The 26378-nt window shown below is 42.4% G+C and overlaps 1 protein-coding gene across 1 annotated transcript in view; it reads left to right on the top strand.

Moving 5' to 3' along the window:
- Positions 1-26378, top strand: part of MTMR12 (myotubularin related protein 12) — a 451425-nt gene that overhangs the window by 362136 nt on the left and 62911 nt on the right. The window contains exon 15 of the mRNA XM_053699664.1: positions 4434-4504. Within this exon, the coding sequence (XP_053555639.1) occupies positions 4434-4504 (71 nt within the window). The remainder of the gene's footprint in view (positions 1-4433; positions 4505-26378) is intronic.

The raw sequence follows: 26378 nt of genomic DNA, 5'->3' as shown, positions 1-26378 counted from the left end.
TTCCTACCTAAGGTGGTCACTAACAGGAATATCAATCAAGAGATTGTGGTTACATCTTTGTGTCCTAATCCTTCTTCGAAAAAGGAACGTCTGCTACACAATCTAGATGTAGTCCATGCCCTGAAATTTTATCTACAGGCAACTAAGGATTTTCGACAAACGTCTTCCCTGTTTGTCGTTTATTCTGGTCAGAGGAGAGGTCAAAAAGCTTCGGCTACCTCTCTCTCCTTTTGGCTTCGTAGCATAATTCGGTTAGCCTATGAGACTGCTTGACAGCAGCCTCCTGAAAGAATTACAGCACATTCTACTAGAGCTGTGGCTTTCACTTGGGCCTTTAAGAATGAGGCTTCTGTTGAACAGATTTGCAAGGCTGCAACTTGGTCTTCTCTTCATACTTTTTCCAAATTTTACAAATTTGACACTTTTGCTTCTTCGGAGGCTGTTTTTGGGAGAAAGGTTCTTCAGGCAGTGGTTCCTTCCGTATAAAGAGCCTGCCTGTCCCTCCCGTCATCCGTGTACTTTAGCTTTGGTATTGGTATCCCATAAGTAATGGATGATCCGTGGACTGGATACACTTAACAAGAGAAAACATAATTTATGCTTACCTGATAAATTTATTTCTCTTGTAGTGTATCCAGTCCACGGCCCGCCCTGTCACTTTAAGGCAGGTAATTTTTCCATTAAACTACAGTCACCACTGTAACCTATGGTTTTCCTTTCTCTGCATGTTTTCGGTCGAATGACTGGTAATGGCAGTTAGGGGAGGAGCTATATAGCAGCTCTGCTGGGTGAATCCTCTTGCACTTCCTGTTGGGGAGGAGTTAATATCCCATAAGTAATGGATGATCCGTGGACTGGATACACTACAAGAGAAATAAATTTATCAGGTAAGCATAAATTATGTTTTTTTTTTCCTGCAGTTGCCCCTGCTTAGGCGTTTTGGTTTGATCTGTCGCTTGCTAGGAGTTTGGGATGCTCGTTCATCGTACATTCCTCGAGCTGTAAGGGCTTCTGGGAGATTGATCCCGAGTGGATCTTTGGAGACTATTTGTCTTCTCAAACAAACTAGATTTTCTAGGTTTGGAGCTCTGTTTTCTTGTAAGTTTTTCCTTGGTCTTAAGACCTAGCTGGTGTTGTCCCTTGAGCCTTTAGGGTTAAGCTCTCCATCTCTGGAATACTTAAGCAAGTGTTCAGTGTCCAAGGACCTTTGGATGTGGTTGTGATTGCATCACCCATGGTGCAAGTTCTTCTCCAGATGGGGTAACCCGTTGGTTCCTCAGGGGTTATTAATTTTGAAGCCGGCTCCTGGTTCTGGATGTCTGGTTTTCTTGTCCTGTTCTTTTCTTTGACTGGACATATGGGGTTTTCTGTGTCCAGATCCCTTAGGTTGGATCTGGACGGCCCAGTTTTTCTGATTTCAGAACGTCCTCATGTCCCTTCTGACGGATTTTTCTCTTTCTTAACAGAGAATGGTAAATTTTCTTCTGGGTTGGCTGTATTAGCCGGATGACAATCGGTATTGGCTTTTTACCGTCCGTCTACAGCTTTACGCTCCATGCCTGTGGGCGGGTGAGCTATTATGTTTGTGTTTCCCCTCCCTTTGGAGAGGATTGGGGATTCCACAGTATCCTCCTGGTGTCCCAGAGGTATTTTCTTCCACTGTTTTGTGGAATCTTCCCTGCCACATGTGCAGAATATCAGCTAGATCTGGTGTCCTGCCATTTCTGTTTTCAGTATAGGATCTTCTTTTTGGAAGGGTCCCTTCTCTTCGGGAAGGGAGCTGGGTCTGGGTTCTGGACCCAAACTTTCCTTGGGGGGGGGGGGGTCTGGATCCCATCCTTTTCCTTCCTGAGGGTCTGTGTGGTTCGGGAATTTTTAATTCCTTTGTCCTTTCGGACATTGCCAGTCACTTGGTGCTGGGTCCGTTTGCCTTGGAGTGGGTCCGACTACTCTGTTGAGCCTTGACCGCGTATCAATAGATTTTGTGGGCCTTCCTTGGGTGGGAGGCTTTGCTGTGTTTCCTTACCTCTGCTGGTCTTTGGGTGCTGTCCTCTTCCCTGTTTTTTGTTTTCTAGGAAGGATTTCCTCTGCACTTCTTTGGAGTTTTTCCTCTATGAAGAGTCCTGGTGCAGTTTACTAGCCTTTGATTAGCTAGTCTTGGTGGCTTGTATCCGCTTAGTACTCTGGAGGGAAGCCTGTGGCTTCCTCTGGAGCATAAATTTGAGGTTATGGTGCTGTTTTTTAGTGGCTCCTCAGGTGGTTTTTACCCCTCGATCACTCCATCTGGAGTGCGGGTTTGCACTCTGTGTAAGGGAGGGGGGGTCTACCTTTTTCCCTCTAGTTTGCTAGGGTTGGAGCGTTTTCTTTGGTCCCTTGGACTCCATGCAGTTAGGGATCTGGGATTTTTCCTCCTTTCACTTTGCTCGGTCGGTAGGGTGCGTTCTCTACGGGTCTTTCTCCTGTTGCAACCTCGGTTTATGCTCTTGGAGCTATACTTGGGGTTCCTTTTACCCTAGTTGTTTGGGGGTCCTTTTCGACTCTTATACGTGCTATAAGTGTGGGCTTGGAGCCTGCGGGACTTTGTCTCCTCGGAGGCCTTTATGCTCGGTTGAGGCTGGTGATCTAAGCGATCATTAGCAAGGGCCTTTCTGGATTTAACTGATGGGCTGTTGCTTGGTCCTTTCCATATTTGTTCCTTCTGCTTCTGGTGAAGCAGCTTTTTTTTGTTGGGTGTTTGGGTAATTTCAGACTGTGGTGCCTTCAGACTGGGCCGCCTCTTGTTCCCGTCCGTTTTGCATTCTGTGTCCTCTATAGCTTGGGTATTGTTTTCCCAAAAGTAATGAATGCAGCGGTGGACTTTCCCCTTTTAAGAAGAAAAACTTAAATTATGCTTACCTGATCATTTTCTTTTTTTCCGACAGGTGGAGTCCACAGCTCCCCGCCCGCGTTTTTTCTTTAGGGCGGCTGTAAATTTCGTTTTTATTCTTCTGGCATCTTTTTCACCCTGATATTTCTCCTACTGTTCCTTGTTCCCTTGGCAGAATGACTGGGGGATGAGGGAAGTGGGGGAAGTATTTAAGCCATTTGACTGGGGTGTCTTTGCCGCATCCTGGTGGCCAGGTTCTGTATTTCCCAAAAGTAATGAATGCAGCTATGGACACTCCCCGTCAGAAGAAAAGAAAATTATCAGGTAAGCATAATTTAAGTTTTTGGATCCCAATACAAGTGAATCTCTATCTTGGTGGCTGGATCATCAGTTTATTATTCAGGGGTGTCTTTTTGCTCATCCTACCTGGACTGTGATCACTACAGATGCAAGTCTCTCAGGCGGTGGAGCTGTTTGGGGGTTTCTGACAGCACAAGGAGTTTTAGATTCTCAGGAGACAAGGTTAACAATCAGTATTCTAGAACTGAGCAATTTTCAGGGCTTTTCAAGCTTGGCATCTGTTGAAAACAGAGTCTCAACTCCATTTCCAGACAGACAATGTCACAGCAGTAGCTTATGTCAACCATCGGGGGGGGGGGGGCCCTCACAGTTCTCTGGCAATGATGGAGGTGTCTAACATTCTGCTTATTCTACTTGGTCAGTTTCCATTTCTTGGTCTTTCAAGAATGAGACTTCAGTTGATGAGATTTGCAAGGCAGCTACTTGGTCTTCTTTGCATACTTTTACAAAATTCTAACATTTTGATGTTTTTTGCTTCTTCTGAAGCAGTCTTTGGTTGAAATGCTGTCTGATTTGATTTATTTTAAGTGCATTCAAAAAAATAAATTAATTAAATATTGGGGTTGTGGATTTAATTTCTCAGATTTTTTTTATTTATTTTTTAATCCCTCCCTCTATGCTATTCATCGTGGACTCCACAGCTTGGGTAGTAGTGGATCATGGACTCTCACCGCTTGTATGAAAGAAAACATAATTTATGCTTACCTGATAAATTAATGTCTTTCGTGGTGGTCCATGAGACCCCACCCTTAAATTTTTTGGGGGTTCGTTTTTTTTTCCCTGCTCCTTTTATCACTTTTATTCCTTTTTCTTACCAAGGTTTGCTTCGCTATACAATAGACTGAGGTATGTGTTAGGTGGGATGGATTTTATAGAGATCTTGGGGGTTTGGGAATCTTTGCCTTCTCCTAGTGGTGGAGAAGAGTAATTTCCAAGAGTAATGGATTGTGGACTCTCACCAAATGAATTTATCAGGTACGCATAAATTATGTTTTTCAACAAACACCAAGAAAACAAAGTAAGTTAGGATAATAGAAGTAAATTGGGAAGTTGTTTAAAATTGTATGCTCTGTCTGAATTTTGAAAGAAAAATGTTTTATGTTCCTTTAAGGCCTAGAGTAGATTTCACATTGTTTCTTAATTTGAGACATTTGGAAATATAAATTCCTGCGTGAGATTATAACATTATTTGTTTGCTGTATTAAAGACAGTGCCTGAAGAAAGCAATCGATGTCATAGATTATTTGGAAAACCAAAAGCTAAATGTTGTTCTTAAAGGTAAGAATTATTTTTTGATTATTATAATGCATAATCTACTTGCCCATATGTCTGCAGTATTTTTCACAATATATAATGCATAACGAAAACAACACACATTTTATTTTTAGACCATTGTTTTCTGCAGTAAGCTGTAAAGAATGTGTTTCTATGATCATTGTTGCAAAATTATGATCAGGTTTAGGAAAATTCAACAGTTTATTGCATTCAGAACAAAGTGGAAAATGGTTCAAATTAATCCTAAAAAATATTTTGATTAAGCAATAATGTTTAGATACCTTTTGTCACTATCTGATTAAAAATAAAATGATACATTTCTAAATCTAAAAAAAGAATTTCCACTAGTCAACAAATATTCTGATGTAAAAAAAAAATATATATTAATGTATGTGTGTGTGTGTGTGTATATATATATATATATATATATATATATGTATATATATATATATATATATATATATATATATTTATATATTTATTAGAGTAGGAGGGAGGAAATAATACTACTTGTAATAGTTTAAAGTGCCGCCCTTTTAAATAATATACACAATGTTAATTAAAGAAAGAAAAAGTGATATACATTACTATCACTTTAAAGAAAGGGAAAAATTGCACATGACAACTGTTAGAGGAAAAAGATTTCTCTCATATTTATTAGCTGCAATACGCAGATGTCATGAATGGATGTCATTAACAAGGAAACAAGTGATAAATGTGACATAAAAACTAGCATACAACAACATCATAACAAGAATACATACAATGAAATATGAGATTGACCAATGAGGTTTCAGGAGGTAAATTACCCCTAAGCTATTAAATCAATGTAACTGTTGTTTTAGACAGATAATGGCAAACAAAGTCTGCTATGTTTGGCCAGCCACAAAACCGTAAGCATTATATCATGGAGGTACCTCCCAAACCGTCCATCTTTGTGCTTCTCACAGAAAGGGCTTCAAACTTGAGACTGATTAGACCATCGGTAAAAGTGTAACCTTTTATTCTCGCAGCTCTATGTATACAAACCGCCTTCACGCTCCTCTCCTCATTGCTTCCAAATTTCGCGGCAGTGACGTCACAGGGATGGTGTGTCAGCAACCTTACACACCTCTCCTCCGATTGGTAGAATATCGATCTCTCAACCCCAGCAGCCGTGGAGCCCGTCCTGGGTCAGACACTTTAGTGCAACCGGCTAGGATGTGATACCAGCACAGGGGTAAATCAGCAAACTGGATTTGAAGTAGGATAACTTTGAGGCAAGCAGTGAGCACAGTTCAGTGTGATAAAGCTCAGCGGGGTAAATCCGATTCCACCTCTTAGAAGGTTACTGGATGTCCGGAAAACGCCTCCCACCAGCTCACAAACCACTGCAGACTTCAGACTCCACACAGTGCAAGGTCAAATGTCTCAGATTTCAAAGACGTATTTGAACATAGCCCACAATTGGTGTCCACAAATAAAACAACACATATAGTATCAAGACAAACATGCTTAGTGCTAACGTCATGAGCGTTTCACCCCCACAAATTTCTTGCGTGTCAGTGGCTTCATCAGGGCATGATTGGTATCTCAGAACCATCTCCTTTATAGCACCTGTATGTGCTCAGGTGATTCGCCTATCAATTTCTTAAAGTGAACTCACATAATATTTTACAACTTATCAAATAAGTAGAGAACACAATTATACCCATTAGATAAGGATAACTATATAGCCTAGAAGGTAGCAACTTTATTCCTAGTGCTGGAACTGAAACGGCTACATAATCAAAGACACATTCATCACAAATTGATATGGCACTCACTCTCATAAATTTACAAACCAAAGAAATGTTGAGGAAGTTACTTATTGAAAATATACAGGTTGATTACTAGTGCACTGATCATTTATATTCAGCATCATAAAAAGCAGGCATATTCAAGTCTTTCATTTAAGCCAGAGGGGAATCTAGTCCCTAACCTAAAGATCCATTTGGCTTCTTTTTGAAGCAATACCTTATTATTATCCCCACCTCTCCCAGAGGAGATTCCATTGTCAATTACCACAAAAGTGAGGGAGTGTGCATCACTGTTGTGTGCACATGCAAAATGTTTTCCCACATTGGTATCCCTTAGTTTTGTGATGTCATCTCTGTGTTCTTGTACCCGGTCCTTCATGGCTCTTTTGGTTTTGCCAACATAGACCGGGCACGAACACCGTAGAAGATAGATGACCCCTGTAGAATTACAATTAAAGAAAAACCTAATGTCATAGCGTTTAGCACCATCTACTGAAAAACTTTTGGTACTATCCATATGGGTACAATAGACACAATGGCCGCAAGGAAAACTCCCCTTAACGACTTTGTTTTTGCGGAGCCAGTCAGAGCTTAATGGCCCTTTAATGAATTGGCTCTTCACCAGTTTATCTTTTAAACTGAAAGCTTTTCTCGCGGCCATGGCCGGTGCCTTTCCTACCACTTCGCCCACTTTTTCATCCATTAATGATTGACCTAATGTCCTCCCACTGTTTGTTGAACCTGGTGATAAACCTTATACTGTTAGAAGTAGGTTCTTCCTTTTTGTATAAGATATCATCCCTTGACTGCTGTCTTGCTTTCCAAAAGGCTTTTTTTATGCAGCTTTGAGAATAGCCCCTTTTGAGGAAACGTTTCCTCATCAAAGAGGCATGATAATCAAAGCTTTTAAGAGAGGAGCAGTTCCTTTTTAAGCGCAAGAACTGGCCGTAGGGAACCCTCCTTTTCAGGTGGTCCATATGTCCACTGTCAGCGTGCAGTACGATATTCGTTGCTGTAAGTTTCCTGAAATTCTCAGTGAAAATCTCCTGTCCTTCCCTAATGATGGTAATGTCTAGGAAGGACAGGGACTTCTCATTGGTTTCAGATGTCAGAAAAATATTTCTTTCATTCCTATTCAAAAACAGAAACAAAATCTTTGAACTCATCAGGGGTACCGTCCCATAGGATGAACACATCATCCACATAGCGTACCCACATACGTACATGTTCCTCAACCATATCACCATATTTTTCAAAAACATCTAGGAGCTCCCAAGCCCCTAGATAGTTTTTATGTCATATTTATCACTTGTTTCCTTGTTAATGACATCCATTCATGACATCTGCGTATTGCAGCTAATAAATATGAGAGAAATCTTTTTCCTCTAACAGTTTTCATGTGCAATTTTTCCCTTTCTTTAAAGTGATAGTAAACTATATCACTTTTTCTTTCTTTAAAGGGACACTGTAGTCATAAATTAAATTACAATTACATCGTAGTATACATATAAATTGATCTTTTCCTAATGTATATACTGTATGAAATATTTAGCCTTTTGAAAATATTTATCTTGGAAATATTTATTATTTCCAAACCTACTTCTATGTCAGCCGTTACGGATTCCCAATCCGTGCTGACAACTGCAGTTGAAACAAGGCGTCTTTTTGAAGTATTGCGCATGCGCAGGTTAGCGCAGCATCACATAAAACTTCACAATCTGCAGTTAGATAAGGCGAGAAGAATCTATAGAGCAGCAGTCGATTGAGCTGCGCATATAACGTAAGTAATTTTCTTGCTAACGCTTGCAGAATCGCCCTAGAATAAATGAGCAAACCATAACTTTGAAACATTATGCAATACTTTGATTTTGATATATTATATTTGCAAGTACTTTAGACTAAAGAGAATCTCCCTTGAAACAAACAAGCTAAATGTAAAAATTAAATAGTTGTCAACATATAAAACGTAGAAAGTGAAACACAATACTTTCTATAGTATGCATTAAGTCTGGATAACCGATTGGATTGATTTTTTTGTCTAATGCGCAAGCGTGAGAAGTGTCTACATGTGGGTAACTTTGGCTTCAGTCATTAGAAATGCGCATGCGCGATTTAGACGAATTTATGCGCATGCTTATTAGCAAGGATTATGCAGATAATGATATGCATAAGATCGCAGTTTCATAGGCTACTGATGTTCTGCACATAATGCCGAAAATGGTGGGCTGGAAATGGTTAGTCATTGCCGGATAATAATTATCAAAAATAAAACTTTTGGTTGATTCGTTTTTATGAAAATAAACTACAGTAAGTTTTAATATATGATAATGAAATATAATATGTTAGTATTTTGTATGTAAAAAAGTAATCCTTTAATTAACAATATATATATATATATATATATATATATATATATATAATGTGTGTGTGTATATATATATATATATATATATGTGTGTGTGTGTATATATATAATGAGACAAAGATAAATCATTTCAGAACTTTTTCCACCTTTAATGTGACCTATAAACTGTAAAACTCAATTGAAAAACAAACTGAAATGTTTTAGGTAGAGGGAAGAAAAAATATAAAAATAAAATATGGTTGCATAAGTGTGGACACCCTTAAACTAATACTTTGTTGAAGCACCTTTTGATTTTATTACAGCACTCAGTCTTTTTGGGTATGAGTCTATCAGCATGGCACATTTTGACTTGGCAAGATTTGCCCACTCTTCTTTGCAAAAACACTCCAAATCTGTCAGATTGCGCGGGCATCTCCTGTGCACAGCCCTCTTCAGATCACCCCACAGATTTTCAATCGGATTTAGGTCTGGGCTCTGGCTGGGCCATTCTAAAACTTTAATCTTCTTCTATTGAAGCCATTCCTTTGTTGATTTGGATGTATGCTTTGGGTCGTAGTCATGCTGAAAGATGAAGTTCCTATTCATGTTCAGCTTTCTAGCAGAAGCCTGAAGCTTTTGTGCAAATATTGACTGGTATTTGGAACTGTTCATAATTCCCTCTAGCTTAACTAAGGCCCCAGTTCCAGCTGAAGAAAAACAGCCCCAAAGCATGATGCTGCCACCACCATGCTTCACTATGGGTATGGTGTTCTTTTGGTGATGTGCAGTGTTGTTTTTTCACCAAATATATCTTTTGGAATTCTGGCCAAAAAGTTCAACCTTGGTTTCATCAGACCATAACACCTTTTCCCACATGCTTTTGGGAGACTTCAGATGTGTTTTTGCAAAATGTAGCCTGGCTTGGATGTTTTTCTTCGTAAGAAAAGGTTTTTGTCTTGCCACTCCACCCCATAGCCCAGACATATGAAGAATACGGGAGATTGTTGTCACATGTACCACACAGCCAGTACTTGCCAGATATTCCTGCAGCTCCTTTAATGTTGCTGTAGGCCTCTTGGTAGCCTCCAAGACCAGTTTTCTTCTCGTCTTTTCATCAAGTTTGGAGGGACGTCCAGTTCTTGGTAATGTCACTGTTGTGCCATATTTTCTCCACTTGATGATGACTGTCTTCACTGTGTTCCATGGTATATCTAATGCCTTGGAAATTCTTTTGTACCCTTCTCCTGACTGATACCTTTTAACAATGAGATCACTCTGATGCTTTGGAAGCTCTCTGTGGACCATGACTTTTGCTGTGGGATGCGACTAAGAAAATTTCAGGAAAGACCAACTAGAGCAGCGGAACTTTATTTGGGTTTAATCAGAGGCACTTTAAATAATGGCAGGTGTATGCTGACTCCTATTTAACATGATTTTGAATGCGATTGCTTAATTCTGAACACAGCTACATCCCCAGTTATAAGATATATGCAACCACATTATTTTTCTCCAACATAGGTGTGTCCGGTCCACGGCGTCATCCTTACTTGTGGGATATTCTCCTCCCCAACAGGAAATGGCAAAGAGCCCAGCAAAGCTGGTCACATGATCCCTCCTAGGCTCCGCCTACCCCAGTCATTCTCTTTGCCGTTGTACAGGCAACATCTCCACGGAGATGGCTTAGAGTTTTTTAGTGTTTAACTGTAGTTTTTATTATTCAATCAAGAGTTTATTTTAAAATAGTGCTGGTATGTACTATTTACTCTGAAACAGAAAAGAGATGAAGATTTCTGTTTGTAAGAGGAAAATGATTTTAGCAACCGTTACTAAAATCGATGGCTGTTTCCACACAGGACTGTTGAGAGGAATTAACTTCAGTTGGGGGAAACAGTGAGCAGACTTTTGCTGCTTGAGTTATGACACATTCTAACAAGACCATGTAATGCTGGAAGCTGTCATTTTCCCTATGGGATCCGGTAAGCCATTTTTATTACATAAAGAAAAAAGGGCTTCACAAGGGCTTTTAAGACTGTAGACATTTTCTGGGCTAAAACGATTTATATATAAGCATATTTCTCCAACATAGGTGTGTCCGGTCCACGGCGTCATCCTTACTTGTGGGATATTCTCTTCCCCAACAGGAAATGGCAAAGAGCCCAGCAAAGCTGGTCACATGATCCCTCCTAGGCTCCGCCTACCCCAGTCATTCTCTTTGCCGTTGTACAGGCAACATCTCCACGGAGATGGCTTAGAGTTTTTTAGTGTTTAACTGTAGTTTTTATTATTCAATCAAGAGTTTGTTATTTTGAAATAGTGCTGGTATGTACTATTTACTCAGAAACAGAAAAGAGATGAAGATTTCTGTTTGTATGAGGAAAATGATTTTAGCACCGTCACTAAAATCCATGGCTGTTCCACACAGGACTGTTGAGAGCAATTAACTTCAGTTGGGGGAACAGTGAGCAGTCTCTTGCTGCTTGAGGTATGACACATTCTAACAAGACGATGTAATGCTGGAAGCTGTCATTTTCCCTATGGGATCCGGTAAGCCATGTTTATTAAGATCGTAAATAAGGGCTTCACAGGGGCTTATTAAGACTGTAGACTTTATCTGGGCTAAATCGATTCATTTTTAACACATATTTAGCCTTGAGGAATCATTTAATCTGGGTATTTTGATATAATAATATCGGCAGGCACTGTTTTAGACACCTTATTCTTTAGGGGCTTTCCCAAATCATAGGCAGAGCCTCATTTTCGCGCCGGTGTTGCGCACTTGTTTTTGAGAGGCATGACATGCAGTCGCATGTGAGAGGAGCTCTGATACTTAGAAAAGACTTTCTGAAGGCGTCATTTGGTATCGTATTCCCCTTTGGGCTTGGTTGGGTCTCAGCAAAGCAGATACCAGGGACTGTATAGGGGTTAAAGTTAAAAACGGCTCCGGTTCCGTTATTTTAAGGGTTAAAGCTTCCAAATTTGGTGTGCAATACTTTTAAGGCTTTAAGACACTGTGGTGAAAATTTGGTGAATTTTGATCAATTCCTTCATGTTTTTTCGCAATTGCAGTAATAAAGTGTGTTCAGTTTAAAATTTAAAGTGACAGTAACGGTTTTATTTTAAAACGTTTTTTGTACTTTGTTATCAAGTTTATGCCTGTTTAACATGTCTGAACTACCAGATAGACTGTGTTCTGAATGTGGGGAAGCCAGAATTCCTATTCATTTAAATAAATGTGATTTATGTGACAATGACAATGATGCCCAAGATGATTCCTCAAGTGAGGGGAGTAAGCATGGTACTGCATCATTCCCTCCTTCGTCTACACGAGTCTTGCCCACTCAGGAGGCCCCTAGTACATCTAGCGCGCCAATACTCCTTACTATGCAACAATTAACGGCTGTAATGGATAATTCTGTCAAAAACATTTTAGCCAAAATGAACACTTATCAGCGTAAGCGCGACTGCTCTGTTTTAGATACTGAAGAGCATGACGACGCTGAAAATAATGGTTCTGAAGGGCCCCTAACCCAGTCTGATGGGGCCAGGGAGGTTTTGTCTGAGGGAGAAATTACTGATTCAGGGAACATTTCTCAACAAGCTGAACCTGATGTGATTACGTTTAAATTTAAGTTGGAACATCTCCGCATTCTGCTTAAGGAGGTATTATCCACTCTGGATGATTGTGACAAGTTGGTCATCCCAGAGAAACTATGTAAAATGGACAAGTTCCTAGAGGTCCCGGGGCTCCCAGAAGCTTTTCCTATACCCAAGCGGGTGGCGGACATTGTTAATAAAGAATGGGAAAGGCCCGGTATTCCTTTCGTCCCTCCCCCCATATTTAAAAAATTGTTTCCTATGGTCGACCCCAGAAAGGACTTATGGCAGACAGTCCCCAAGGTCGAGGGAGCGGTTTCCACTTTAAACAAACGCACCACTATACCCATAGAGGATAGTTGTGCTTTCAAAGATCCTATGGATAAAAAATTAGAAGGTTTACTTAAAAAGATGTTTGTTCAGCAGGGTTACCTTCTACAACCAATTTCATGCATTGTCCCTGTCGCTACAGCCGCATGTTTCTGGTTCGATGAGCTGATAAAGGCGGTCGATAGTGATTCTCCTCCTTATGAGGAGATTATGGACAGAATCAATGCTCTCAAATTGGCTAATTCTTTCACCCTAGACGCCACTTTGCAATTGGCTAGGTTAGCGGCTAAGAATTCTGGGTTTGCTATTGTGGCGCGCAGAGCGCTTTGGTTGAGATCTTGGTCAGCTGATGCGTCTTCCAAGAACAAGCTACTTAACATTCCTTTCAAGGGGAAAACGCTGTTTGGCCCTGACTTGAAAGAGATTATCTCTGATATCACTGGGGGTAAGGGCCACGCCCTTCCTCAGGATCGGCCTTTCAAGGCAAAAAATAAACCTAATTTTCGTCCCTTTCGTAGAAACGGACCAGCCCAAAGTGCTACGTCCTCTAAGCAAGAGGGTAATACTTCTCAAGCCAAGCCAGCTTGGAGACCAATGCAAGGCTGGAACAAGGGAAAGCAGGCCAAGAAACCTGCCACTGCTACCAAGACAGCATGAAATGTTGGCCCCCGATCCGGGACCGGATCTGGTGGGGGGCAGACTCTCTCTCTTCGCTCAGGCTTGGGCAAGAGATGTTCTGGATCCTTGGGCGCTAGAAATAGTCTCCCAAGGTTATCTTCTGGAATTCAAGGGGCTTCCCCCAAGGGGGAGGTTCCACAGGTCTCAGTTGTCTTCAGACCACATAAAAAGACAGGCATTCTTACATTGTGTAGAAGACCTGTTAAAAATGGGAGTGATTCATCCTGTTCCATTAAGAGAACAAGGGATGGGGTTCTACTCCAATCTGTTCATAGTTCCCAAAAAAGAGGGAACGTTCAGACCAATCTTAGATCTCAAGATCTTAAACAAGTTTCTCAAGGTTCCATCGTTCAAGATGGAAACCATTCGAACTATTCTTCCTTCCATCCAGGAAGGTCAATTCATGACCACGGTGGATTTAAAGGATGCGTATCTACATATTCCTATCCACAAGGAACATCATCGGTTCCTAAGGTTCGCATTCCTGGACAAGCATTACCAGTTCGTGGCGCTTCCTTTCGGATTAGCCACTGCTCCAAGGATTTTCACAAAGGTACTAGGGTCCCTTCTAGCTGTGCTAAGACCAAGGGGCATTGCTGTAGTACCTTACTTGGACGACATTCTGATTCAAGCGTCGTCCCTTCCTCAAGCAAAGGCTCACACGGACATTGTCCTGGCCTTTCTCAGATCTCACGGATGGAAAGTGAACGTGGAAAAGAGTTCTCTATCTCCGTCAACAAGGGTTCCCTTCTTGGGAACAATAATAGACTCCTTAGAAATGAGGATTTTTCTGACAGAGGCCAGAAAAACAAAACTTCTAGACTCTTGTCGGATACTTCATTCCGTTCCTCTTCCTTCCATAGCGCAGTGCATGGAAGTGATCGGTTTGATGGTAGCGGCAATGGACATAGTTCCTTTTGCGCGCATTCATCTAAGACCATTACAACTGTGCATGCTCAGTCAGTGGAATGGGGACTATACAGACTTGTCTCCGAAGATACAAGTAAATCAGAGGACCAGAGACTCACTCCGTTGGTGGCTGTCCCTGGACAACCTGTCACAAGGGATGACATTCCGCAGACCAGAGTGGGTCATTGTCACGACCGACGCCAGTCTGATGGGCTGGGGCGCGGTCTGGGGATCCCTGAAAGCTCAGGGTCTTTGGTCTCGGGAAGAATCTCTTCTACCGATAAATATTCTGGAACTGAGAGCGATATTCAATGCTCTCAAGGCTTGGCCTCAGCTAGCGAGGGCCAAGTTCATACGGTTTCAATCAGACAACATGACAACTGTTGCGTACATCAACCATCAGGGGGGAACAAGGAGTTCCCTAGCGATGGAAGAAGTGACCAAAATCATTCTATGGGCGGAGTCTCACTCCTGCCACCTGTCTGCTATCCACATCCCAGGAGTGGAAAATTGGGAAGCGGATTTTCTGAGTCGTCAGACATTGCATCCGGGGGAGTGGGAACTCCATCCGGAAATCTTTGCCCAAGTCACTCAGCTGTGGGGCATTCCAGACATGGATCTGATGGCCTCTCGTCAGAACTTCAAAGTTCCTTGCTACGGGTCCAGATCCAGGGATCCCAAGGCGGCTCTAGTGGATGCACTAGTAGCACCTTGGACCTTCAAACTAGCTTATGTGTTCCCGCCGTTTCCTCTCATCCCCAGGCTGGTAGCCAGGATCAATCAGGAGAGGGCGTCGGTGATCTTGATAGCTCCTGCGTGGCCACGCAGGACTTGGTATGCAGATCTGGTGAATATGTCATCGGCTCCACCTTGGAAGCTACCTTTGAGACGAGACCTTCTTGTTCAGGGTCCGTTCGAACATCCGAATCTGGTTTCACTCCAGCTGACTGCTTGGAGATTGAACGCTTGATCTTATCGAAGCGAGGGTTCTCAGATTCTGTTATCGATACTCTTGTTCAGGCCAGAAAGCCTGTAACTAGAAAGATTTACCACAAAATTTGGAAAAAATATATCTGTTGGTGTGAATCTAAAGGATTCCCTTGGGACAAGGTTAAGATTCCTAAGATTCTATCCTTCCTTCAAGAAGGATTGGAAAAAGGATTATCTGCAAGTTCCCTGAAGGGACAGATTTCTGCCTTGTCTGTGTTACTTCACAAAAAGCTGGCAGCTGTGCCAGATGTTCAAGCCTTTGTTCAGGCTCTGGTTAGAATTAAGCCTGTTTACAAACCTTTGACTCCTCCTTGGAGTCTCAATTTAGTTCTTTCAGTTCTTCAGGGGGTTCCGTTTGAACCCTTACATTCCGTTGATATTAAGTTGTTATCTTGGAAAGTTTTGTTTTTAGTTGCAATTTCTTCTGCTAGAAGAGTTTCAGAATTATCTGCTCTGCAGTGTTCTCCTCCTTATCTGGTGTTCCATGCAGATAAGGTGGTTTTACGTACTAAACCTGGTTTTCTTCCAAAAGTTGTTTCTAACAAAAACATTAACCAGGAGATTATCGTACCTTCTCTGTGTCCGAAACCAGTTTCAAAGAAGGAACGTTTGTTGCACAATTTGGATGTTGTTCGCGCTCTAAAATTCTATTTAGATGCTACAAAGGATTTTAGACAAACATCTTCCTTGTTTGTTGTTTATTCCGGTAAAAGGAGAGGTCAAAAAGCAACTTCTACCTCTCTCTCTTTTTGGATTAAAAGCATCATCAGATTGGCTTACGAGACTGCCGGACGGCAGCCTCCCGAAAGAATCACAGCTCATTCCACTAGGGCTGTGGCTTCCACATGGGCCTTCAAGAACGAGGCTTCTGTTGATCAGATATGTAGGGCAGCGACTTGGTCTTCACTGCACACTTTTACCAAATTTTACAAGTTTGATACTTTTGCTTCTTCTGAGGCTATTTTTGGGAGAAAGGTTTTGCAAACCGTGGTGCCTTCCATTTAGGTGACCTGATTTGCTCCCTCCCTTCATCCGTGTCCTAAAGCTTTGGTATTGGTTCCCACAAGTAAGGATGACGCCGTGGACCGGACACACCTATGTTGGAGAAAACAGAATTTATGTTTACCTGATAAATTACTTTCTCCAACGGTGTGTCCGGTCCACGGCCCGCCCTGGTTTTTTTAATCAGGTCTGATAATTTATTTTCTTTAGCTACAGTCACCACGGTACCATATGGTTTCTCCTATGCAAATATTCCTCCTTAACGTCGGTCGAATGACTGGGGTAGGCGGAGCCTAGGAGGGATCATGTGACCAGCTTTGCTGGGCTCTTTGCCATTTCCTGTTGGGGAAGAGAATATCCCACAAGTAAGGATGACGCCGTGGACCGGACACACCGTTGGAGAAAGTAATTTATCAGGTAAACATAAATTCTGTTTTTATACCCCATAGCCTTGAGGAATTATTTTAATCTTGGGAACTATGTAAAATAACCGGCAGGCACTGTATTGGACACCTTATTCTCTAGGGGCTTTCCCTAATCATAGGCAGAGTCTCATTTTCGCGCCTCTATTGCGCACTTGTTTTTGGGAAGCATGACATGCAGATGCATGTGTGAGGAGCTCTGATACATAGAAAAGACTTTCTGAAGGCGTCATTTGGTATCGTATTCCCCTTTGGACTTGGTTGGGTCTCAGCAAAGCAGATACCAGGGACTGTAAAGGGGTTAAATATAAAAACGGCTCCGGTTCCGTTATTTTAAGGGTTAAATTTTGGTGAATTTTGAACAATTCCTTCATACTTTTTCACATTTGCAGTAATAAAGTGTGTTCAGTTTAAAATTTAAAGTGACAGTAACGGTTTTATTTTAAAACGTTTTTTGTACTTTGTTATCAAGTTTATGCCTGTTTAACATGTCTGAACTACCAGATAGACTGTGTTCTGTATGTGGGGAAGCCAAGGTTCCTTCTCATTTAAATAGATGTGATTTATGTGACACAAAATTTAGAGAAAATGATGCCCAAGATGATTCCTCAAGTGAGGGGAGTAAGCATGGTACTGCATCATCCCCTCCTTCGTCTACACCAGTCTTGCCCACTCAGGAGGCCCCTAGTACATCTAGTGCGCCAATACTCCTTACTATGCAACAATTAACGGCTGTAATGGATAATTCTATCAAAAACATTTTAGCCAAAATGCCCACTTATCAGCGAAAGCGCGACTGCTCTGTTTTAGAAAATACTGAAGAGCATGAGGACGCTGATGATATTGGTTCTGAAGTGCCCCTACACCAGTCTGAGGGGGCCAGGGAGGTTTTGTCTGAGGGAGAAATTTCAGATTCAGGGAAAATTTCTCAACAAGCTGAACCTGATGTGATTACATTTAAATTTAAATTGGAACATCTCCGCGCTCTGCTTAAGGAGGTGTTATCTACTCTGGATGATTGTGAGAATTTGGTCATTCCAGAGAAATTATGTAAAATGGACAAGTTCCTAGAGGTCCCGGGGCCCCCCGAAGCTTTTCCTATACCCAAGCGGGTGGCGGACATTGTAAATAAAGAATGGGAAAGGCCCGGTATACCTTTCGTCCCTCCCCCCATATTTAAAAAATTGTTTCCTATGGTCGACCCCAGAAAGGACTTATGGCAGAAAGTCCCCAAGGTCGAGGGGGCGGTTTCTACTCTAAACAAACACACCACTATACCCATAGAAGATAGTTGTGCTTTCAAAGATCCTATGGATAAAAAATTAGAAGGTTTGCTTAAAAAGATGTTTGTTCAGCAAGGTTACCTTCTACAACCAATTTCATGCATTGTTCCTGTCACTACAGCAGCGTGTTTCTGGTTCGATGAACTAGAAAAGGCGCTCAATAATAATTCTTCTTCTTATGAGGAGATTATGGACAGAATTCATGCTCTCAAATTGGCTAATTCTTTCACCCTAGACGCCACTTTGCAATTGGCTAGGTTAGCGGCGAAAAATTCTGGTTTTGCTATTGTGGCGCGCAGAGCGCTTTGGCTAAAATCTTGGTCAGCGGATGCGTCTTCCAAGAACAAATTGCTTAACATTCCTTTCAAGGGGAAAACGCTGTTTGGCCCTGACTTGAAAGAGATTATCTCTGATATCACTGGGGGCAAGGGCCACGCCCTTCCTCAGGATAGGTCTTTCAAAGCCAAAAATAAACCTAATTTTCGTCCCTTTCGCAGAAACGGACCAGCCCCAAGTGCTACGTCCTCTAAGCAAGAGGGTAATACTTCTCAAGCCAAGCCAGCCTGGAGGCCAATGCAAGGCTGGAACAAAGGAAAGCAGGCCAAGAAACCTTCCACTGCTACCAAGACAGCATGAGATGTTGGCCCCCGATCCGGGACCGGATCTGGTGGGGGGCAGACTCTCTCTCTTCGCTCAGGCTTGGGCAAGAGATGTTCTGGATCCTTGGGCACTAGAAATAGTCTCCCAAGGTTATCTTCTGGAATTCAAGGGGCTTCCCCCAAGGGGGAGGTTCCACAGGTCTCAATTGTCTTCAGACCACATAAAAAAACAGGCATTCTTACATTGTGTAGAAGACCTGTTAATAATGGGAGTGATTCATCCTGTTCCATTAGGAGAACAAGGGATGGGGTTCTACTCCAATCTGTTCGTAGTTCCCAAAAAAGAGGGAACATTCAGACCAATCTTAGATCTCAAGATCCTAAACAAGAATTTTCACAAAGGTACTAGGGTCCCTTCTAGCGGTGCTAAGACCAAGGGGCATTGCAGTAGTACCTTACTTGGACGACATTCTGATTCAAGCGTCGTCCCTTCCACAAGCAAAGGCTCACACGGACATTGTCCTGGCCTTTCTCAGATCTCACGGGTGGAAAGTGAACGTAGAAAAAAGTTCGCTATCTCCGTCAACAAGGGTTCCCTTCTTGGGAACAATAATAGACTCCTTAGAAATGAGGATTTTTCTGACAGAGGCCAGAAAATCAAAACTTCTAAACTCTTGTCAAATACTTCATTCTGTTCCTCTTCCTTCCATAGCGCAGTGCATGGAAGTAATAGGTTTGATGGTAGCGGCAATGGACATAGTTCCTTTTGCGCGAATTCATCTAAGACCATTACAACTGTGCATGCTCAGTCAGTGGAATGGGGACTATACAGACTTGTCTCCGACGATACAAGTAGATCAGAGGACCAGAGATTCACTCCGTTGGTGGCTGTCCCTGGACAAACTGTCACAGGGGATGAGCTTCCGCAGACCAGAGTGGGTCATTGTCACGACCGACGCCAGTCTGGTGGGCTGGGGCGCGGTCTGGGGACCCCTGAAAGCTCAGGGTCTTTGGTCTCGGGAAGAATCTCTTCTCCCGATAAATATTCTGGAACTAAGAGCGATATTCAATGCTCTCAAGGCTTGGCCTCAGCTAGCAAAGGCCAAGTTCATACGGTTTCAATCAGACAACATGACGACTGTTGCGTACGTCAACCATCAGGGGGGAACAAGGAGTTCCCTGGCGATGGAAGAAGTGACCAAAATCATTCAATGGGCGGAGACTCACTCCTGCCACTTGTCTGCAATCCACATCCCAGGAGTGGAAAATTGGGAAGCGGATTTTCTGAGTCGTCAGACATTTCATCCGGGGGAGTGGGAACTCCATCCGGAAATCTTTGCCCAAATTACTCAATTGTGGGGCATTCCAGACATGGATCTGATGGCCTCTCGTCAGAACTTCAAGGTTCCTTGTTACGGGTCCAGATCCAGGGATCCCAAGGCGACTCTAGTAGATGCACTAGTAGCACCTTGGACCTTCAAACTAGCTTATGTATTCCCGCCGTTTCCCCTCATCCCCAGGCTGGTAGCCAGGATCAATCAGGAGAGGGCATCGGTGATCTTGATAGCTCCTGCGTGGCCACGCAGGACTTGGTATGCAGACCTGGTGAATATGTCATCGGCTCCACCATGGAAGCTACCTTTGAGACGAGACCTTCTTGTTCAAGGTCCGTTCGAACATCCGAATCTGGTCTCACTCCAACTGACTGCTTGGAGATTGAACGCTTGATCTTATCAAAGCGAGGGTTCTCAGATTCTGTCATTGATACTCTTGTTCAGGCCAGAAAGCCTGTAACTAGAAAAATCTACCACAAAATATGGAAAAAATATATCTGTTGGTGTGAATCTAAAGGATTCCCTTGGGACAAGGTAAAAATTCCTAAGATTCTATCCTTTCTTCAAGAAGGTTTGGAGAAAGGATTATCTGCAAGTTCTTTGAAGGGACAGATTTCTGCCTTGTCTGTGTTACTTCACAAAAAGCTGGCAGCTGTGCCAGATGTTCAAGCCTTTGTTCAGGCTCTGGTTAGAATCAAGCCTGTTTACAAACCTTTGACTCCTCCTTGGAGTCTCAATTTAGTTCTTTCAGTTCTTCAGGGGGTTCCGTTTGAACCCTTACATTCCGTTGATATTAAGTTATTATCTTGGAAAGTTTTGTTTTTGGTTGCAATTTCTTCTGCTAGAAGAGTTTCAGAATTATCTGCTCTGCAGTGTTCTCCTCCTTATCTGGTGTTCCATGCAGATAAGGTGGTTTTACGTACTAAACCTGGCTTTCTTCCGAAAGTTGTTTCTAACAAAAACATTAACCAGGAGATAGTCGTGCCTTCTTTGTGTCCGAATCCAGTTTCAAAGAAGGAACGTTTGTTGCACAATTTGGATGTAGTTCGTGCTCTAAAATTCTATTTAGATGCTACAAAGGATTTTAGACAAACATCTTCTTTGTTTGTTGTTTATTCTGGTAAAAGGAGAGGTCAAAAAGCAACTTCTACCTCTCTCTCTTTTTGGATTAAAAGCATCATCAGATTGGCTTACGAGACTGCCGGACGGCAGCCTCCTGAAAGAATCACAGCTCATTCCACTAGGGCTGTGGCTTCCACATGGGCCTTCAAGAACGAGGCTTCTGTTGATCAGATATGTAAGGCAGCGACTTGGTCTTCACTGCACACTTTTACTAAATTTTACAAATTTGATACTTTTGCTTCTTCTGAGGCTATTTTTGGGAGAAAGGTTTTGCAAGCCGTGGTGCCTTCCATCTAGGTGACCTGATTTGCTCCCTCCCTTCATCCGTGTCCTAAAGCTTTGGTATTGGTTCCCACAAGTAAGGATGACGCCGTGGACCGGACACACCTATGTTGGAGAAAACAGAATTTATGTTTACCTGATAAATTACTTTCTCCAACGGTGTGTCCGGTCCACGGCCCGCCCTGGTTTTTTAATCAGGTCTGATAATTTATTTTCTTTAACTACAGTCACCACGGTATCATATGATTTCTCCTATGCAAATATTCCTCCTTTACGTCGGTCGAATGACTGGGGTAGGCGGAGCCTAGGAGGGATCATGTGACCAGCTTTGCTGGGCTCTTTGCCATTTCCTGTTGGGGAGGAGAATATCCCACAAGTAAGGATGACGCCGTGGACCGGACACACCGTTGGAGAAAGTAATTTATCAGGTAAACATAAATTCTGTTTTTTATTTATTTTTCTCCAACATAGGTGTGTCCGGTCCACGGCGTCATCCTTACTTGTGGGATATTCTCCTCCCCAACAGGAAATGGCAAAGAGCCCAGCAAAGCTGGCCATATAGTCCCTCCTAGGCTCCGCCTACCCCAGTCATTCTCTTTGCCGTTGCACAGGCAACATCTCCACGGAGATGGCTTAGAGTTTTTTGGTGTTTAAATGTAGTTTTTGTTCTTCAATCAAGAGTTTGTTATTTTAAAATAGTGCTGGTATGTACTATTTACTCTGGAACAGAAAAGAGATGAAGATTTCTGTTTGTAAGAGGAAAATGATTTTAGCAACCGTTACTAAAATCGATGGCTGTTTCCACACAGGACTGTTGAGATGAAGTAACTTCAGTTGGGGGAAACAGTGGGCAGACTTTGCTGCTTGAGGTATGACACATTTCTAACAAGACTTGGTAATGCTGGAAGCTGTCATTTTCCCTATGGGAACCGGTAAGCCATTTTCTTAGTTTAAGTAAAAGAATAAAGGGCTTCATTAGGGCTTAAAAAACTGGTAGACATTTTTCTGGGCTAAAACGATTACTTTACTAAGTATATTTGGCAGATTATTACTTTTAATAGTTGTTAAATCTTGGGGATTGTTTTAATAAAAACGGCAGGCACTGTATTGGACACCTTTTTCACTGGGGGCCTTTTCTAGTCATAGACAGAGCCTCATTTTCGCGCCTCTAATGCGCAGTTGTTTTTGGAAAGCATGGCATGCAGATGCATGTGTGAGGAGCTAAGAACCACTGAAAAAGCTTATAGAAGGCATCATTTGGTATCGTATTCCCCTCTGGGCTTGGTTGGGTCTCAGCAAAGCAGATACCTGGGACTGTATAGGGGTTAAATGTAAAAACGGCTCCGGTTCCGTTATTTTAAGGGTTAAAGCTTTCAAATTTGGTGTGCAATACTTTCAAGGCTTTAAGTTACTGTGGTGAAATTTTGGTGAATTTTGAACAATTCCTTCATACTTTTTCACATATTCAGTAATAAAGTGTGTTCAGTTTAAAATTTAAAGGGACAGTAACGGTTTTATTGTAAAACGTTTTTTGTGCTTTGTTGACAAGTTTAAGCCTGTTTAACATGTCTGAACCATCAGATAACGATGTTCTATATGTATGAAAGCCAATGTGTCTCCACTTTTAAATATATGTGATATATTTGTGTCATAATGTCCAAACAAAGTAGGGATTATAATGCCATAGATATGATATTGCCCAAGATGATTCCTCTAATGAGGGGAGTAAGCATGGTACTGCATCATCCCCTTCTGTGTCTACACCAGTTTTGCCCACACAAGAGGCTCCTAGTACATCTAGTGCGCCAATACTTATTACCATACAACACTTAATGGCTGTAATGGATAATTCTATTGCATGCATTTTTTCCAAAATGCCTACTTATCAGAGAAAGCGTGATTGCTCTGTTTTAAACACTGAAGAGCAAGAGGACGCTGATGATATCTGTTCTGACATACCCTCACACCTATCTGAAGGGGCCAGGAGGGAGGTTTTGTCTGAGGGAGAAATTTCAGATTCAGGGAAAATTTCTCAACAAGCAGAACCTGATATTGTAACTTTTAAATTTTAATTAGAACATCTCCACGCACTACTTAAGGAGGTATTATCTACTCTGGATGATTGTGACAATTTGGTCATTCCAGAGAAATTAGGTAAGATGGACAAGTTCCTAGAGGTTCCGGTGCCCCCCGATGTTTTTCCTATACCCAAGCGGGTGGCGGACATAGTAAATAAGGAGTGGGAAAGGCCCGGCATACCTTTTGTCCTCCCCCTATATTTAAGAAATTATTTCCTATAGTCGACCCCAGAAAGGACTTATGGCATACAGTCCCCAAGGTCGAGGGGGCGGTTTCTACTCTAAACAAACGCACTTCTATTCCTATAGAAGATAGTTGTGCTTTCAAGATCCTATGGATTTAAGGTTAGAGGGTTTGCTTAAAAAGATGTTTGTTCAGCAAGGTTACCTTCTACTACCAATTTCATGCATTGTTCCTGTCACTACAGCTGCGTGTTTCTGGTTCGAAGAACTAGAAAAGTCGCTCAATAAAGAATCTTCGTACGAGGAGGTTTTGGACAGAGTTCAAGCTTTTAAATTGGCTAACTCTTTTATTTTAGATGCCGCTTTGCAATTAGCTAGATTAGCGGCGAATAATTCAGGGTTTGCTATCGTGGCGCGCAGAGCGCTTTTGCTTAACATCCCTTTCAAGGGTAAAACACTGTTTGGCCCTGACTTGAAAGAGATTATTTCAGACATCACTGGGGGAAAGGGCCACGCCCTTCCTCTGGATAGGTCTTTTAAGGCTAAAAATAAACCAAATTTTCGTCCCTTTCGCAGAAACGGACCAGCCTCAAATTCTACACCCTCTAAGCAAGAGGGTAATACTTCTCAAACCAAGCCAGCCTGGAGGCCGATGCAAGGCTGGAACAAGGGTAAGCAGGCCAAGTCACCTGCCACTGCTACCAAAACAGCATGAAGTGTTGGCCCCCGATCTGGGACCGGATCTGGTGGGGGGCAGACTTTCTCTCTTTGCTCAGGCTTGGGCAAGAGATGTTCAGGATCCTTGGGCGCTAGAAATAGTTTCTCAAGGTTATCTCCTGGAATTCAGGGGAAGGTTCCACAGGTCTCAATTATCTTCGAACAGGCATTCTTACACTGTGTAGAAGACCTGTTAAGCATGGGAGTGATTCATCCTGTTCCATTAGGAGAACAAGGGATGGGTTTTTACTCCAACCTGTTCATAATTCCCAAAAAAGAGGGAACATTCAGACCAATTTTAGATCTCAAGATTCTAAACAAGTTTCTAAGGGTTTCATCGTTCAAAATGGAAACCATTCGAACGATCCTTCCTACCATCCAGGAAGGTCAATTCATGACCACGGTGGACTTAAAGGATGCGTACCTACATATTCCTATCCACAAGGAACATTTTCGGTTCCTAAGGTTCGCCTTTCTGGAAAAACATTACCAGTTTGTGGCACTTCCATTCGGATTAGCCACTGCTCCAAGGATTTTCACAAAGGTACTAGGGTCCCTTCTAGCGGTGCTAAGACCAAGGGGCATTGCAGTAGTACCTTACTTGGACGACATCCTGATTCAAGTGTCGTCTCTGTCAAAAGCAAGGGCTCATACGGACATTGTCCTAGCCTTTCTCAGATCTCACAGGTGGAAAGTGAACATAGAAAAAAGTTCTCTGTCCCCGTCAACAAGAGTTCCCTTCTTGGGAACAATAATAGTTTCCTTAGAAATGAAGGTTTTTCTGACAGAGGCCAGAAAATCAAAACTTCTAAGCTCTTGTCAGGTACTTCATTCTGTTCTTCTTCCTTCCATAGCGCAGTGCATGGAAGTAATAGGTTTGATGGTTGCGGCAAGGGACATAGTTCCTTTTGCACGAATTCATCTAAGACCATTACACCTGTGCATGCTCAGACAGTGGAATGGGGATTATACAGACTTGTCTCCGACGATACAAGTAGATCAAATAACCAGAGATTCACTCTGTTGGTGGCTGACCCTGGACAACCTGTCACAGGGAATGAGCTTCCGCAGACCAGAGTAGGTCATTGTCACGACCGACGCCAGTCTGGTGGGCTGGGGCGCGGTCTGGGAACCCCTGAAAGCTCAGGGTCTATGGTCTCGGGAAGAATCTCTTCTCCCGATAAACATTCTGGAACTGAGAGCGATATTCAATGCTCTCAAGGCTTGGCCTTGACTAGCAAAGGCCAAATTCATAAGGTTTCAATCAGACATCATGACGACTGTTACATATATCAACCATCAGGGGGAAACAAGGAGTTCCCTGGCGATGGAGGAGCATCCGGGGGAGTGGGAACTCCATCTGGAAATCTTTGCCCAAATAACTCAATTATGGGGCATTCTAGACATGGTTCTGATGGCCTCTCGTCAGAACTTCAAGGTCCCTTGTTACGGGTCCAAATCCAGGGATCCCAAGGCGACTCTATTGGATACAATAGTAGCACCTTGGATCTTCAACCTAGCTTATGTATTCCCACCGTTTCCTCTCATTCCCAGGCTGGTAGCCAGGATCAATCTGGAGAGGGCTTCGGTGATCTTGATAGTTCCTGTGTGGCCACGCAGGACTTGGTATGCAGACCTGGTGAATGTGTCATCGGCTCCACCATGGAAGCTACCTTTGAGACAGGACCTTCTTATTCAGGGTCCATTCGAACATCCGAATCTGGTTTTCCTCCAACTGACTGCTTGGAGTTTGAACGCTTGATTTTATCAAAGCGTGGGTTTTCAGATTCTGTAATAGATACTCTTATTCAGGCTAGAAAGCCTGTAACTAGAAAAATTTACCATAATATATGGAAAAAATATATCTGTTGGTGTGAATCTAAAGGATTCCCATGGAACAAGATAAAAATTCCTAAGATTCTTTCCTTTCTACAAGAAGGTTTGGAGAAAGGATTTTCTGCAAGTTCTCTGAAGGGACAGATCTCTGCTTTATCTGTTTTACTTCACAAAAGGCTGGCAGCTGTGCCAGACGTTTAAGCGTTTGTTCAGGCTCTGGTTAGAATCAAGCCTGTTTACAGACCTTTGACTCTTCCCTGGAGTCTTAATCTAGTTCTTTCAGTTCTTCAAGGGGTTCCGTTTGAACCCTTACATTCCGTAGATATTAAGTTATTATCTTGGAAAGTTTTGTTTTAGGTTGCAATTTCTTCCGCTAGAAGAGTTTCTGAGTTATCT

This window comes from Bombina bombina, chromosome 2 (assembly GCF_027579735.1).
Source record: "Bombina bombina isolate aBomBom1 chromosome 2, aBomBom1.pri, whole genome shotgun sequence".
Lineage (NCBI taxonomy): Eukaryota > Metazoa > Chordata > Amphibia > Anura > Bombinatoridae > Bombina > Bombina bombina.
The sequence above is the reverse complement of the archived record's forward strand: the minus strand, read 5'-3'. Positions and strand labels throughout refer to the sequence as shown.